Raw genomic sequence first — 17,914 nt, forward strand, 5'->3', positions numbered from 1 at the left:
AAGTGTTATTATTTAGATAAGTAATTTGCATTCATAATGGATTTGCTTATTTGAGTTGCTTTAAAAAACTATAGACTTTGTAAAAAAAAGACTAAAATCATGCTGGAAGAGTTTCTGTTTCAACACAGTTCTTGCTATTAGATAATCTCATATCACCTTCTGTAATCATCTTCTGTTGATTTAAAAGGCCAAAAACATTTATATGACCATAGAGGTCTTGAGAAGGATGCGGGCAGAGTTTGGATAGCTACCTGGTGTCAGCTACATCCAGGTACATAGTGGCCGCCAGTGAATCACCACCTCATGGCTGGAGCAGAAAATCGATTTGAAACGAGCAGACATTGCACAATGCAGACTATGCAAGAGGGGCTACAACTAGTCGGTACTCAGATACGTGAACACACAATTGGCATTTGTCATGGCAAGTAGTATATTTTAGGGGAGCTTTCTCACTTTTGAGAGGTATCACATTTTTCAATCCAGCCGTATACATCACAATTAAGGTTAGGCTCGATCAGACAAGCAGCGGCTCGGATAAGATAAAAATGTACTTCTCCCATATGTAGAAGAAGTCGGAGACAGGCAGTTCCAGAACTGGTGTGGTAGCTCCTCAACACTTTCAGGAACCCAGGCCCCTTCTTGCTTCTGTCCGTGTTGTCGCTAAGATGTAGTTCTTCTCTTCATGGTCCAAGATGGTTGCCTGAGCTCCAGGCGTCAGTCTACAGACCAGGCAGGAGGATGCAGGAAGGGCACAAGCCATCCTTAAGGAGATTTCCCAGCAATGTCACGTATGTTCACCTACGTTTCATTGCCAAGAACTTAGTCATGGAGCTGTACCTAAGGTACTAAGCTAAGAGGAAAGCTGAGAATGCAGTCTAAGCTGTAGGCAGTAGGTCTTGCTCAAGGACAGTGTTCTGTTACTGTGGAGGAATGAAATAGTAATCAGAAGGCAAACTAGCAGCTTGCCCACCCTGGCTTTTCCATGGCAATTCTTTCTGTTCTTCCGTATCTACCACAACACACACTATAATAATAGTTATGAGAAGAATGTATCCCTATCAGAAGAGCCCCAGGAAGTTAAAAAAAAAAGAGTCAAGATTTATTTTCTCAGGTACTCATTCCTTGCCAGTGTTGACATTTAAGCTTTTCTCGGTTTTGTAATAATGTTTTTCAGTTTGTCAAGGCTTAATGTGTTCTTATTTGGTTTCAGTATATAAGAAGAGTCTTGGAGATGACATTAGTTCTGAAACATCTGGAGATTTCCGGAAGGCTCTGTTGACTTTGGCAGATGTAAGTTTTTATTTTATATTGCTTAGCTGCCCGATAAGCTGCATGCTCAATAATAATTTTTAGGGAGTTTAAAAATAACCAAATGGAGACAATGAGATTGCAGTTTTCCTCGTGAAATAATTTGTTCATCTTACATTTTCATTTCTGGACTCCAAAGAATATATTTTTCTTTGTCGGCATTTAAATTAAGTACGAAGCTTGATATAGAAAAACTATCTTCAGAAATGGATATATCAGTCTCTGGATTAAAAAAAAAAAGACTTGCAAGAATAAAAGCAAACAAAAAAGACTTGCTGCAACTTTATCTCTGCCACCTTCGGAAGAGTTGCTAAACCATTCATCAGTGTATGACCAAACGAGGCCACACCTAGCTCTCTCTTCTTAGGAGTTTCATGACTTTATAATGAAGGAGGTAAGGTCAAGGGTGAGGTATCACCACCGATGTGTGTAGAGAGGAAGGGATTTTAGCCATATCTCACTGGCCTCTTTCAGCTGATTTACACAGCTCCTAATGTGTGAGAAAGTCCCAGCACTGGCCTCAGCCTGAGGGTAGAAACAGTAGTTGTCAAAGTGAGGCATGATGCCACAAGGAAACAATTTATCCTAATTATGTTTTCAGTTACTTCAGATGGTGAAAACCTTAAAGACTGAACCTACAAACCCAAATTTATGAGGCATTGGCACAAACATACTGTCCCAGAGGTTTCTGTGTATAAGTGCATGCCCATTTACACACACACACACACACACACACACACACGAGCACACAACAGCCCCGGGAAACAGTGAACAGTAGGGCTTCAGTGTTTAGAATAAAAAAAAAACGGGCTCTCTGGGGCTCCTTTACTGCCTACTAGCTTTATGTGGACAAGCTATTTTAAGCCATAAAACCTTCGTTTTCAGGGCACCTGGGTGGCTCAGTGGTTAAGTGTCTACCTTCAGCTCAGGTCATGATCCCAGGGTCCTGGGATCAAGCCCTGCATCAGGCTCCCTGCTCAGTGGGGAGCCTGCTTCTCCCTCTGCCTCTGTCGCTCCCCCTGCTTGTGCTCTCTCTCTGTCTGTCAAATAAATAAATAAAATCTTTAAAAAAAACAAAATCTTTGTTTTCACATCTGTAAAATTAAAATAATAATAGTACCAACCTCCGGGGGTGTTGTGAAGATTCAGAGAGAGAGTGGGCATGTGCAGTACTGAGAACATAAGACACGATTATTCGTAGCGGTACGAAAAGGCAAGCTAGCAGCCACACTGAAAAGGAAAATAAAAGAAATCATGTGGAAATCAAACAGGCATATAGGACCTAATGTTTGAAAATGGGAATAAATGCATTTTATAAATGTTGCAGCCAAACATTTCATTCACCTAAAGTTCTCAAAATAATTCAGGCAATCTCTCTTTTCCTGTCTCGCCTCTCTCTGTAATGGGCTGTGTGCACAAGCACTTACACACACACACGCGCACGCGCGCACGCACGCTTCACCAGGAGCCCTTGGCATGAGAGCTGGTGGCAAGCTGCAAGGGTTTTGTGTTTTCATAGACCTTATTTTTAAGAGCATAAAAATCTTTTTAGATTTCCAGAGAAGTGGGGCAGAAAGTTCAGAGAGCTCCCGTATGCCCCTCCTGGTGTCCCATTATTAATATCTTGCATGAGTGTGGCATAGGATAGCTGGTGAATGAACACTGACACATTATGATTAACCAGAGTCCACAAGGTCCATTAAGTTTCACTCATGGGTTTGGACAAATGTATAACGTCATGCACCCACCATTACAGTATCACATAGAATAGTTTTACTGCCCTAAAATCCCTGTGCTCCAGCTCTTCATCCTTCTCTTCCTCCCTTCAAACCCCTGGCAATCACTGATCTTTTCACTGTCTCTATTGTTTTACCTTTTCCAGAATGTTATATGGTGGGAACTATACAGCACATTGCCTCTTGGGACTGGCTTCTTATATTTGCTAAAATGCTAAGTGTCTCTCAGGACTTGATAGCTCTTTTCCTTTTAACCACTGAATATTAGTCCATGGTATGGATATACACCAGTTTGTTTCACCCGTTGAAGGGCATCTTGGTTTCTTCCAAGTTTTGGCAATGAGGGACAAAAACTTCTAACATTCATGTACAGTTTTTGTGTGGGCTTACATTTTCAGCTCACTTGGGTGAATATCAAGGAGCACAATTGCCGGATGATGGTTAAAGTGTGGTTGGTTTTGTAAGAAGTGGCCAAACTCTCTTCCAAAGTGGCTTTATCAATTTGCATTCCCACCAGCAAGGAATGACAGTTCCCGGTGTTCCAAATCCTTGTCAGCACTTGGTGTTGTCAGGGTTTTGGATTTTAGCCATTCTAGTAGGTATGTTGTGGTATTTTATGGTTGTGTTTTCTTTTTTTAAATTTTCAGTTCCCTAATGACGCATGATATTGAGCATCTTTTCATGTGCTTTCTTGCCAACTGTTTATCCGATCTCTGTGCAGATCTCTTGCCTGTTTTTTAATTAGGTTTTCATTGGTTTAAGTGAATGTTAGGAGCTCTTTATATATTTTGGATATAAGTCCTGTCTTAGATATGTGTTTGCAAATATTTTTTCCCAGTCCGTGGCCTGTTTTTTCATCCCCTTAAGATCTTTGAGGAAGAAACTGAGGCTCAGAAAATTGTGTGATTTGCTAGAAATTTCATGGCTAGTGAGCAGCAGAGCCAGAACAGGAGCCCCGAGTGCCCAGTTCCTTTGTGCTTCATGGTCTCCACTGGAGAAAAACCTCTAAAATGCCCTGCTGATTGGAATACCGAGTGTTAGAATCTTCTGTCCTTAAAAGGATTGCCTTTGTTTTCATCTTCCCTGTGTAGGGCAGAAGAGATGAGAGTCTGAAAGTGGATGGGCAGCTGGCCAAAAAGGATGCCCAGGTCAGTAATAGAGCGAAGACAACATCTCCTGTAGCCATTCTCCCCCTCGACTGCCTTTTCATTCGTGTGGCACCAGAGGAGGCTGCCCTCTCCTGTCCTGTTGGGAGGAGAAGCCTGAAGGCTGGGCATCACCCACCTCTGGTTCTTTGCCTCCCCCCGTGCTGGTTCTTCTTCTTCTGTCTCCAGCCTCCCCGACTCTCAGGTTCCTAGTCTGCTAACAGCGAGAGACCCGGGTAAGAGATTATCTCCCTAACCTCTACTACCAAGTAAACCTCCCGCTCTTCTCATTCCACCAACCCCCTGCCCAGAAAGAGAGAGAGAAAGAGAGAGATTGTGTCCATAATAACATTCTAAATCTTCCTTCTCATCCAATAGATTCTCTATAATGCTGGGGAGAACAGATGGGGCACAGATGAAGATAAATTCACCGAGATCCTGTGTTTAAGGAGTTTTCCTCAACTGAAACTGAGTACGTACTCACATTACAAACCTTTTTGCTTTGTCTTGCATTTGCAAATGTTTTGGGGTTTAATATACAAAATTCTGGAAAACGAAATTAAAAATTGCAAAGGCTGTTCCATTTGTATGTATAAACAATTCAGGAGAAAACATGGGGAGCTGTGTTCCAACTCAAGGCGGAACTGACCCTACTCTTGTCTTCCCTGGAGGCTGAGTACATTAGCTAGTGAGTGACAAGTAACAGGTGGGAGAGGGACAACAGGGAGAAGAAAAAGGGGAGCCCTCTGGGGTGAGAGCAGAGAGGAATATTCCGGTGGTATGGGGGAGCCCGAAGGCAATGCCTCCAGCCCATCTCTCCCCTAGTTAGCCACTTTCCAGAGAAACCAGGCATGCTGGGTATCTGTTAATGTGTTAGTAAGGATTAACGTTCGGCTCTTTCTGATTCGACAGTGAATGGGGGAAAGGCGGCATAGTTCTTTCGGTCAGACCAACTATTACATGGAACTGCTAAGCAGCCACCTCCTCACTCATGTACCCCCTGAACCTTTCTGGAAGCCACAGCACCCAGAAGCCCAGAACTCCGTTTACTGTGAGCCCCCAGCGGTGGTTCCCAAGTGCTGGTCGAGGGAGCAACCGCAGTGCGTGACTAGGCTTATGCTGAGTTCACGGAAAAATGAGGAAACATGAGGATATCACCATGACTTTTTAATTCTGAGATTGCCCCTCCTTAATTTTGGCATTACATTTCACTTATTTTAGAAAATAATAGTAATAGTATATTATAGTTGCTTTATGAGTACTTTTATTTGAAGAATAAAAACTAAACAATGCTAGATTTCTCTCCAAAGGTTTTTCAAAATTTCCAAGGAAAAATTTCCTTGGCTTACAAAGTATGCCGCTGTACTTGGTGACCTATAGGTTTTGCTTTGGGACAAAAACTGATCAAGACATTACCTCTGGTAAGCGTGGGTAGGCCATGCTGCTTTAAGGAATGATTTACTCAGCAGAAAGAAATCTGCATAATTAAGATTTCTTTAGCAGATAAAACATATTTGACTAATGACCACACTATTGTTTCCCAGGTGATGCTATAATTTAAAAGTAGCCCACCTTACTAGATAAATTATTATTTTTTAAAATTTTTATTTATTTATTTATTTATTTATTTTTTATTTATTTGAGAGAGAGAGAATAAGAGACAGAGAGCATGAGAGGGAGGAGGGTCAGAGGGAGAAGCAGACTCCCTGCCGAGCAGGGAGCCGGATGCGGGACTCGATCCCAGGACTCCAGGATCATGACCTGAGCCGAAGCAGTTGCTTAACCAACTGAGCCACCCAGGCGCCCGATAAATTATTTTTAATTTAACCTTTCAAGCTATTTTAAATTCCATCAACCTGGGAAGGGGGAAGGGAGGAGAGAGAAAGAGATCATTGAAGAAAATGGCCTATGAGGTTTAGGGGCTTTTTTATTTTTATTTTTTTAATCTTATTTATTTATGTGAGAGAGAGAGAGAGGGAGAGAGAACGCAAACAGGGGGGAGGGGCGGAGGGAGAGAGAAGCAGACTCCCTGCTGAGCAGGGAGCCTGATGTGGGACTCCATCCGAGGAGCCTGGGATCATGACCTGAGCCGAAGGCAGAGGCTTAACCGACTGAGCCACCCAGGTGCCCTGAGGTTTAGGTTTTACTGTAGATAATTAAAAAAAACAAAAACTTCCATGCTCAAATTTTGATGGTTTAAAGAGGAGTTTTTGAGTTTGACACTTAACTTGATTTGCTGCATATCAAATAAAAAACTGGAATATATTCAAGTTGTGGTCAACTGGGATGCCTTAAATATTTTTTGTGGTGCTGCTTTTTAGCATTTGACGAATACAGAAATATTAGCCAGAAGGACATTGAGGACAGCATAAAAGGAGAATTGTCTGGGCATTTTGAAGACCTACTTCTGGCCATAGGTAAGCCCTTCAGTGCTTATAACCTGAGTTACTTTGCACTTGTTTTAAATCAATGGGAAGGTTCACTCCTTCCCTGTAAGAAGGCTGACCGATCCATCCTTATGCTCCCATAGCTCCCGGCACCGTCCCCGGGGCACACAGCGTGCTCCACAAATACTGTTAAGTGGATGCATGAAGAAGTTATCTTTTTAGGTTTTACTTTGCCTTTTAACTTTGTATTGGTTTGTCACCAGGCTTGGATTAGTAAACTCCTGGAGAGATGAAAATATTACATTTCTATTGGCATTTTTATTGAGGCTTGTTGAAAACGGAGTAATTGAGTAATTTACTAAATTTAGTAATTGACCCTATGTGGTTATTATGGGAAGATATCCATAGACTCCCAAAGCTGAGCCCAGGTCGGAACTCTAGGTCTCCTCTCTCTTGACCAAGCCAACCGGGAGTATGGAACAGAAAGTCAGGCACAGACCGAAGCTGGTCCTGGAGACATGTGGATTAACAAGCAGACACAAACACCGTTATGTAAGCAGATCAGTCCCCCCCAGGAGGTCTCTGCAGTCTGCCGGCCCAAGTTCTTTATCAGCAGAGATGCTAGAAATGGAGCAAAGGTACACCCTGGGGAGTTATCGATGTAAGCGTAGGTGTTGGTGTGTCTGGGATCAGGAGATGAGTCAGCTGCTGTGGGAGCTTCTTTGGCAGGTAATTATATTTTCCCCCTCACTAAAGAGAATGACTGTGCTTAAGTTCCGTGCGAATCAAGACTTGATAAGCCTTTGAAAGTCAGGTGAAGCATTCACCTCTCCATCGTAAATAAAAGCTAGTAGTGACCAGGGGGTAGAGTGGTATGGTTACTCAAAGAATCTTTTAAAAAAACATATTACTGTAGATTAACTCAATTTCTATTCAATGAAACTGAACGTTACTTTGCTTTTTATAATAGTTCACTGTGCCAGAAACGTGCCTGCCTTTTTAGCTGAAAGACTGTATCAGGCTTTAAAGGTAGGTCTGGAAATTTCATATACATTCTTAGTCTCTCTCCAGGAGAATATAAAAAAATACTGCATCATACTGATGGAATTTCATGTCCCTTCCCTCCTTGGGGGAGTCCTCGTTTTGTCTTAGAGGTTGGTAGTGAGTATCCTAATCATTCTAGAGATAGGTACAGCAAAGTGTTGACTAAATTATCTTCCCCACATCACAGTTAGTGGAGGCAGTGAACCTTGGTTTAGAACAGCAAACCTCAAGCCTGACCCATGAGGCCCAGTGGCCTCTTAAAATAAACCGAGTCGAGTCAGCAGCCTTTCGTGCTATAGAAACCCTGCGCTTTCTTGTCTGTTGCCGCTGCTAGACAGTGAGATCCTTGAGTACAGGCGTTTTTCTTGCTCTAGTCTATCTTCAGGCCTTGCCCTGAGCCGGGCACATGAGAAGATGTGTACTTCAGTCTCTCTCCTGGACATTTCCTATGGAGGTCCACGTGTGCCTTCAAAGTTATGTCCAAAGTGAACACATCCTGTCCGTCACCTCACCCCCCACCCAAGGCTGCTCCTTGTCCCGTGTCCAGTCACCTCAGTGGGTAACCCCAGCAGGAGCTAGCCCTGCCCGACTCTCTGAAGTTATACCGTTCCCCGCCCCGCCCCCCGTCCTTGCCCTCTGTGCCTCAGCCACCTTGGCCTTCTTTCTGTCCTTGACTATGCCGAGTGTCATCCCACACCAGAGTCTTTGCGTTCGTTGCCCTCTCTGCCTGGAATGGACCTCCTCCAGATCGACCTATGGCTGGCTCCTTCTCATCTCTCAGGTCGCCTCCCGAGAGAGGTCTTTCCTGACTAGACAGGTCGATTGGATTCCTTTCGGTCACACTCCATTCCATAATTCTTATCACTGTTTACATAAACAATGTGTTAATTTTCTCTCCTGTCCATCTCCATCCGTTAAAACGTGAACTCCATGCGAACAGAGCTGTAATCCGTGCTATTCGCTACTGTATGCATAGTGCATATCTGGCATGTAGCAGATTTCTTTCTCTGGTTCATTATTTCAGCCCCAGGTCAAATACCACTTTCTCAGGCACACCCTGCCTAACCCTTGATCTATTTTAGGCCCTCCTTATATATACTCCCATAGTACCCAATATTTCCCATATGTTGGATTACATAGTATATCCTTTACAAAACTGAACGCTTAACAGGGCTATCTCATCTCTGTTTTCAGCATTTGGCATGGTGATGGCACAGAGTAAGTGCTCAATAAATATTTCTCGAATATATGAATGATGAAGTTTGATGACAAATGAGTGAAGAAGAGTCACTGTGGTTGAATATTTTGTGCACCATTATCTGTTTCCCATAGATATAGATCTGTATGTTGTCTTGTGACCAGTGAGATTTGTATTGTGGACACCTGTATTCTTAACAGGGTGCTGGAACTGACGAGTTTACTCTGAACCGAATAATGGTGTCCAGATCAGAAATAGACCTTCTGGACATTCGAGCAGAGTTTAAGAAGCATCATGGCTATTCCCTATATTCGGCAATTAAAGTAAGTCTCCTCTTAAAAATAGCAAAACCCATTTTGTCTTTTCTACTCATCCTCTTTTCTGTATAATCCTTAAAACATAGAGATATGTGACTGAGTTTTCTCTCTCCCTGTCAATGCATAAATGTGTTTTCTGAGTTTAAAATAGTGATAACAAAATGTCTCCTAAAGAGAGTGATTAATTTTAGCTCTAAAATTCCAGGCACATAATAGACACTCAAAAAATTTTTTTTTAGGTTTAGTGGCCATGAATTGTTCTTCTTTTGTGAATTGTACATGCAAGTTGTTTACCTGTTTTTGATATTACAGTATTTTTATTTATTTCAGCTTTTCTTTATGAGAGTAGAAGGAAAGAAAAATACATGTTTTAAATTTCCTATTTTTACCTGAAGTCTAGTTGACATACAATGTCACATTAGTTTCAGGCATAGCTAAATTTCCTCTTGTTTTACTCAAAATATAGATAGCATCGTTCTGTACTTTGGAGCTCTTCTCATTTCAGTTTATAGGAACCTTCTCATTCTTCTTTTAACAGCTGCGTTATCATTCCATTATTTATATATTTGTACCCACCGTTTCAATAGATGTTTCCAATTTCTTGCTATTATAAACAGTGTTGTGATATGCATACACAATTCCATAAAGTACAAGTATATCTAAGGGATAAGTATATCTAAGGGATAAGTTGGTAGGATTGCTGAGGCAGATGTAAATACATTTGTAATCTTGGTAAATATTACCAATGGACTCCGTTTGCATGTCAATTAATCAACTAGATTCATTCACCAAAACCAATCCTTTTTTTCTTTGAACCAGAGCTTTTGTTTTTACATTAAACCTTTGCAGGAGGAGATGCATGCTTAAGTTGAAATTGGGAACTTACTCAAAAAGGCAGCTCTCAGACTGTGCCTGGGGCTTAGCGAGGATTTCATCAGCTCACGCTCAATGAAATTTGAGTCGATTCTGACACATTGCAATAGTTTCAATCAACACAGGTAGATTTAATAACATTAACCATATTGTACTTACTAAGGCAGGAAAGTAGACTCACACATTTTATAAAGATTGCCAGTAACAAGGTTGAAACATGAGGCCTTCAGCTCACCCTCAGCAAACTAGAAAATTAAATTAACCATTAGTTCTCCCTCCCCAGTGGCTGGCTAATTGAGGCTTATTATATTAGGACACATCTAAGCTATGCGTACCCTGATAGAAAAGAAAAATCCATTGCTAAACAATTCAGTTTGTAATTTAAAATTACATGAGGTTTCTTCATTTCTATTACCTAATGTGCATGTTTTAAAAATGAAATGTTAAGGTTGGATCAGGGGAAAAAATAGAGAGCTTGAACTAGATCAGTAAGCGTGAGACAGATTAAAAAGGAGGTCAAAGACCTATCTCCCCAATCCCAGGCTCGGATAGACTCACAGGTGAACTTCACCAAACTTTCAAAGAACAGATATTCCTATCCTATACAAGGTGGACCAGAATATAGGAAAAATGAAACCTGCCTAGTTAATTTTATGATTTTAGTATAATCTTGATTCCAAAGACAGAGGATAAAGAAAATTACAAAATCACTTCACTCATGAACATAGCAAAGAGTAAAATATTGACTGAATATAGCCGTTTATTAAAAAAATAACACATCAAAATCAAGTGAGGTTTAACCCAGGAATAAAAGGATGGCTCAACATCAGAAAAGTAATTAAAGTGATTTCCCACATTCCACACATATAAAAGATAATTATATAATTATTTCAGTCTTTGTAGAAAAAGCTTTTGAAAAGGATCAATACATATTTATGATAAAAAACATTTCACCAAATTAAGAATAGAAGCAAACCTCCTTAAATTGATAAAGCTTACATACCAGCGTATTATAGCAAATACATATTTATACTCAGTGGAGAAACTTTAGATGCAGTTCCTTTGAGATAGGGATCAGAACAATAATGCTCCCAACATACTGATAAATATTATATTATACTACTACTAATATACCTTAATACTATCTTACAGAGGACTAGGGGTCCTGGATAGTACTGGAAAGGAAGAAAAAAAAAATGTGTAAAGATTGAACCAGAAGAGTCGAAGCTTTCATTATTTTCAGTAAACACGATCATCTTTTTAGAAAATCAACAGGGATTATAAATTATCATCAGTAATAAAAATTCATCAATGTTGCCAGATAAAGATCAACCTGTAAAAATTAATAGTATTTCTTACACTATATAATCAAAATTAAGATACCATTCATAATAGAAATGAAAAACTATAAATTATCCAGGAATTCACTTGACCAAGACGACATAACTCTATGGAGAAGACTTTAAGACTGTTATAAACACCATAACATATGTCAATAAATGGAGAGAGAGTTTATGCACTTGTGTTATGTGATAGGATACTATAAAGATGTCAGTTGTTCCTCAAAGTAAGCTATAAATCATGTGATTTATTTCAATCAACATTCCAGCTGGATTTCTTTGAGGAACTTGATTAAGTTACTTTAACATTTATATGAAGGAATGAAGATTCATGACTAATCAACCTTAAATACAAAGAATAAAGATAGGGAAAGGGCTAGTCCTACTAGAGACTGACATGATACAAAGCAATTATTAATTGTTTTAAGTGTAGTTTTGGAATAAGAACAGACGAATGACTCAATGGAACAGAATGGAGATCTCAGAGACAAATCCAATTGTTTGTGGAAACTCATAGGCTAGAGGGGGCACCATAAATCTGTAGGGAAGGACAGATTATTTAGTAAAAATGTATTGGGAAACCTGGTTGACTCTATAGAAAAAAATACAACTGGATCCTACCCAACACCACATTACCAGTAAACTGGAGATGAACTAAAAACCAAAATATAAAAGATAAAATTATAAAGCTAATCCAAGAAAATACAAGAATTACCTTTGTGACCTAGAAGCAGGGAAAAAATTTTTAAACAACAAAATCACAAACCACATTGCAAAAAACAACAAGCAAACAAACAAATGTACATTATTAAGTATAACATATTAAATAATCTCATTACATTTTCAGTACTGATGAATAGGATCTTTTTGATCCTTAAATTTCCATAATTCAGGAATTATGTATATCCCCTGACCTTTGGTTCTGTCTTCCTCTTCCTTCTACCTATAGTTGAGACATTTCTCTGTTCATTAACACCTTTCTCAGGTGATGACTGGGGGGAGGAAGAGGGGAGGGAGAAGGTAGGTGAAAAAAAATGTGTCTCTCTTATTACTTAATAGTAAGATATTAATACAAAATTTGGATGAAATTACATTTTCTTGGTAGTTTTCACTGAGCAAACAAATTAAGTAGCTATTTAATAAATAGTACAATTCCAGGGTCTTTAATGGAAAACACAGTAGCCATCCTCAATTCTTAGTCTGTGTGGAGATTTGAGGTGAACATAAATAAAACAATTAGAAGAAGATAATATGAAACAGCATACAATTAAGTACTAGATTGTGCAGTACAGAGGATACTAATCTAGGAATTAAGAGTAAAGAAGTTTGGGATTAGATAGGGAATGTTTTTGGGGGAAAATGGGTCTTGAACCTGCCTTTCAGGTTTTTTTTTTTTTTTTTTTTTTCCAGATTTTATTTATTTATTTGACAGAGAGAGACTCAGCGAGAGAGGGAACACAAGCAGGGGGAGTGGGAGAGGGAGAAGCAGGCTTCCCGCCGAGCAGGGAGCCAGATGCCAGATGTGGGGCTCAATCCCAGGACCCTGGGATCATGACCTGAGCTGAAGGCAGACATCTAATGACTGAGCCACCCTGCCTTTCAGGTTTAATAAGCTTGTATTGAGTGCCTCCTGTGGGCAGGTTCTATGTTGCTCAACAGGGACTCGAATGCTTCAGGAAGGTGTGTATGGTAAGGAAAGGAGGGAAAGAAATAGTAAGGCACTTGATCGATTAGGGGGTCTGCCTTGGGGAATATTGAAAAACAAAATGCGAGTGGTGAGATGAATTTAGCTGAAAGAGAGTTTTGAGATCACAGAATTTGTATTTCATTCAATTAAAAATATTTACTGAATGCATATTATGTGCCTGGCTCAGAGTTACAATTACAAGCAAAGGGGAAAAAACAGTTTCCTGCCCTTATGGAATTACAAATAAATGTAAAATTACAACTATGTTAAATGTAAAGGAAAGAGATATTGTGCTGTAAGACCATATGATAGGAGGATTTGACCTATAGGAAAAGCTTCTATGAGGAAGTTATGATTCAGATCTGAAAAAGAATAGACAAGGATTGTGGTGTCGGAGAGTCAGTGGAGCATTCTAACAAAAGGAAAAGGAATTACAAGTGGAAAGACCTCATGGTAAGGAAATATGATGAAAAATAAGGCCGGAGGGACCAGATCACCCAGGACCATTTTGGCAGTTTTAAGGATTTTGTCTTTTGCCCAGAAACATTGGAGAGTTTTCATTTTAAGTGCATAGTGTCATGATCAGAAGTACATTTTAAAAAGATCCCTGTGACCACAGGGAATGAATTGGACGTAAGAAAGGAGAGATTTGGGGGTGCTGAGTTGTTTTATTAGGCATACTGGAGCTGCTTACGACTGGGTAATGAAAAGTACTAATGCAAAGAGAGCAAAGAACAAAGACTCAAAAGATATTTAGGAATTAAAACTTGGGGGAGGGTATGTGCTATGGTGAGCACTGTGAATTGTGTAAGACTGTTGAATCACAGACCTGTACCTCTGAAACAAATAACACATTATATGTTTAAAAAAAAAAAGAAGAAGATAGTAGGAAGGGAAAAATGAAGGGGGGTGGGATTCGGAGGGGGAGACGAACCATGAGAGACCATGGACTCTGAGAAACAAACTGAGGGTTCTAGAGGGGAGAGGGTGGGGGGATGGGTTAGCCTGGTGATGGGTATTAAAGAGTGTGGGTATTGAATGGAGCACTGGGTGTTATATGCAAACAATGAATCATGGAACACTACATCAAAAACTAATGATGTAATGTATGGTGATTAACATAACATAATAAAATAAAATAAAATAAAAAATCCAGTTAACAAAACAAAACAAAAAAACCTTGGGGACTTGATGTGATATCCTGCTGTAAGGAACAAGAAAGAAAAGTTATCAAGGATGATTCTCAGGTTTCTAACTTGGGATCACATAGTGGTGCCATTCTCTGCAAGGTCAGGCTTTAGGTTTTTGTTTTTGTTTTCTTTTTCTTTTTTTGGGAGTGGGAGAAAGTTCATGAGTTTGGTTTTGCATTCTTTGAGTTAGAGATGTCTTCGAAACATATAAGTAGAATTGTCAGGTCAGTAGCTAGTGGTATGAGATATATTTTCAGAGTCAGTTATGTTACTGAATAGTTGGACATGAATGAAAATCTAAGGAGAAAAACATAGATTGAGAAGAGAAGAAAGCTTAGAATTGAGATTTAAGCATTACTGACAATTAATGGCTGGATAGCTGAGGATGAGCCTGCAAAAAAGACAAAGGTAAGGAAGCCAGAGAAGAAGAAGAAAAAGCCAGGACTACTTACAGGAAAAGTAAGGGCTTGATGGACATGGTGGCCCTTGGACTTGATTTATAATGCAATAAGAATGAACACCTTGGAGATACAGTTGATGAATCTAGAATCAAGGAAACTAGAGACAAGAGATGTGAGCCTAGAGTAGATTCGTCATGGTCAGAATGGAAAAAGGAATAACTTAAAGAACACTGCAAAGAAATAATTGGCAGGATGGATTAAATGTAGAGGATAAAAGATGGGATCAAAGTTGAGAGAAGAGAGGATCGCTGGTAGCACTGTGAAAACTACACCAGCAGAGCCAGTTAGTCTCTTGAGAACAATTAATGTAGCCTCATTAGAGATGTAATTTATGTTCAAAGGTTCTGAAAATACATTAGTTTTTTTGTGATGGTAAAATTTCTAAAATGCCATATAAATAGAATAGCTATTTTACGAGAAGGCATAAAGGTATGGAGGTAGGAGAAAGGATGGACTTTGTTTAGCGTCAACAGTGGATCAGAATTTATATTTAGCTCCATTAAGCTACTTGGATGTATTTTCTTGCCTAACTGATAGAACCGCAAAAAATTGTTTACAACTTGGTCAGAGATAGCTAAAAGGGAGCTATTTTAATACACAGCTAGAGCATCATTGGCTTATCAGCAGTTCCAGAGATTATTACATATGGCAGAGCAAGACTTAGAAAAACCAATAGAGGAAGAACTACAATCTGTATAAAACAAGAGAATGTGTATTAATGCCTGTTGTATCTCATTATGAAAGCAATGCATAACCTCTTCTCTAAATGACCCTTCTTCATTGGGTCCTTTGCATTACTGCTAACTCTCATATTTATCCTGATGTGAAACTTAAGTGATAAGAAGTGCTCAATCTTTGAGTTGCCTTGAATAAAACAAGAATAATGTGAGGATATTAGGCAGTCTAGATTAAAAGCAAGTTTCCCTCCAATGTTATGTAAAAGTTTTATCTGTTTTGCAAACATGGTATCTCTTTTTTTTTTTTTAAGATTTTATTTATTTATTTGAGAGAGAGAATGAGATAGAGCATGAGAGGGGGGAGGGTCAGAGGGAGAAGCAGACTCCCTGCTGAGCAGGGAGCCCGATGCGGGACTCGATCCCGGGACTCCAGGATCATGACCCAAGCCGAAGGCAGTCGCCCAACCAACTGAGCCACCCAGGTGCCCCCAAACATGGTATCTTTTTACATTAGGCCTCAATCTCACATGGTGACTGTTCTGAACCATGCTGTTTTTTGCCTAGCTTAGAGGAAAGGAACTGAATGTAGTTTGTTTCAGTTTCTTAAGTCAGGCAGTATAGTATGGTGTTAAGGCACCAGGCTATCTGGCTTTGAATCCTACCTCTGTTGCTTATTCTCTGTATGATTTGGAGCAAGTTTCCTAACCTCTGTTTTTCTCATTTCTCATTAAATGGACATACTTAGGGTACCTTCTGTGTAGAGTTATAAGGCTTGTAAGACTAAAGTAGTTCACCCTTAGAAGAGCAAGTGTTTGGGGCGCCTGGGTGGCTCAGTTGGTTAAGTGACTGCCTTCGGCTCAGGTCATGATCCTGGAGTCCCTGGATCGAGTCCCGCATCGGGCTCCCTGCTCGGCAGGGAGTCTGCTTCTCCCTCTGACCCTCCCCCCTCTCATGTGCTCTCTCTCATTCTCTCTCTCTCAAATAAAAAAAAAAAAAAAAAGAAGAGCAAGTGTTTGATGAATATTAATGTAATATTATTAAAATTATCATTTTTAAAGTTTTGTTAGGAAAGTAATATTATGTAATGTTATGTAATTGATGCAGTCTTATTTTCTTAAACCCAAATTGAAATTTAATTGCGATGAATCAGGAAGAATTTCAACATTATGTATTGTAAAGAAGATGCTAGTCTGGAAAATAATTACACTCAGGTATGAATGAATAATGGAATTACAGGTACATTTTACTAAATGATCCAGGTCATGAATCTCACCCCAGTGAATCTCCTAGAGCTGTGGGATTTGATTCAGTTTTGGTCCCCTCATTATTTATGCTACATCTGTCCTTTTCTCCTATTCCTTACAGTCGGATACTTCTGGAGACTATGAAATCACACTCTTAAAGATCTGTGGAGGAGATGACTGAGTCAAGAACATAATCTCCAAAGGTCGCTGCGCCCATAATGGGCCTTTCCAACAGCTCTGCTTACTCCTTTCTCAGAGTATTTAAAATTACAAGCAAGTGTAAACAGCAAACTGTTTTCCTAACAGACATTTTCATCATTCCATAATAACAACAAAAAGTGATTATAGTAGAGCACCTCAGCATCATGTAGTAATTCATAAATGAAACTTTTAAATGGTATGAAGGATCTGCTAATACAAGTTATTTTTCTGCTTAGGAAATGAGAATCTTTGTAAAATTCTAACACATTAAATGTGTAATCAGTCAATAAAAGTTGTTGCCTTTGTGAAAGGAAATTTGTCTATTTTCAGCATATGCCAACATTGTTTTGCGCCTGGTTGCCAAAATCAATGATATTTTAAAACACATTTTTGTTATAAAAGCTGTTGCTGCTTTAATTTATCTATTACCTTATTAATCACATTTATCTTTAAGAAAAGAATAGAATGAAGCCGTGTGTAATCCTGGCCTGCTCTTTCTAGCTGTGATCACGCCCCAGGGGTGGCATTGTGGGAGAAGTAACTCAGGCCTCCGAAGCCATCTGCTGAACTATGAATCTAACCACTTCCTGTCAGAACAGCAAGCACGAATTGTGGTCGTTTCATGCTAAATTCTACTTTCCCAGAATGGGTATGTAGAATCAATTCTATAAGGTTGCTTTTCCTCTAAAATAAGTTTGCAAAACGATGCATTTGAAAAAATCCCTCATGTTATCTTTGCCGGCAACCTAGAATGAAATATCTTGACTAATATGAAACATATAAGGTTAACACTGTCCAGTTGGAGTTATTAGGCAGGACATGAATAGAAATGACAAACGTGTGAGCCATAGAAACAGGGATGTAGGAATCCAGAGCTTTTAATCAATGCATTCCACTGCCAAACATCCTGAGATTTTTCAGGACAGACAAATTATTTCTTGCTCTGGTGTTTCCAAAATGCATACAGGAAGAAAAGCACCAGGATTTAGAGTCCAACATACCTGGGTTTGACTTCCTGCCCTACCATTTCCTCGTTCTGTGACCCTGGGAACTACCAAAGCCTGCTCAACTGAAGCTTTCTCATCTGTAAAATGGTGATAATTATA

General features: G+C 39.6%; 1 protein-coding gene across 1 annotated transcript in view; it reads left to right on the top strand.

Moving 5' to 3' along the window:
* ANXA3 (annexin A3) overlaps positions 1-17,123 on the top strand; it is a 53,173-nt gene extending 36,050 nt beyond the window's left edge. Inside the window, exons 7-13 of the mRNA XM_045880929.3 lie at positions 1,211-1,290; positions 4,136-4,192; positions 4,568-4,661; positions 6,511-6,606; positions 7,547-7,605; positions 9,019-9,141; positions 16,729-17,123. Of these exons, the coding sequence (XP_045736885.1) occupies positions 1,211-1,290; positions 4,136-4,192; positions 4,568-4,661; positions 6,511-6,606; positions 7,547-7,605; positions 9,019-9,141; positions 16,729-16,788 (569 nt within the window). The 3' untranslated portion in view covers positions 16,789-17,123. The remainder of the gene's footprint in view (positions 1-1,210; positions 1,291-4,135; positions 4,193-4,567; positions 4,662-6,510; positions 6,607-7,546; positions 7,606-9,018; positions 9,142-16,728) is intronic.
* Positions 17,124-17,914: the final 791 nt, after the last annotated feature.

Source organism: Mirounga angustirostris, unplaced genomic scaffold, assembly GCF_029215605.1.
Source record: "Mirounga angustirostris isolate CCGP_5_RB_7025 unplaced genomic scaffold, mMirAng1.0.hap1 SCAF_2, whole genome shotgun sequence".
NCBI lineage: Eukaryota > Metazoa > Chordata > Mammalia > Carnivora > Phocidae > Mirounga > Mirounga angustirostris.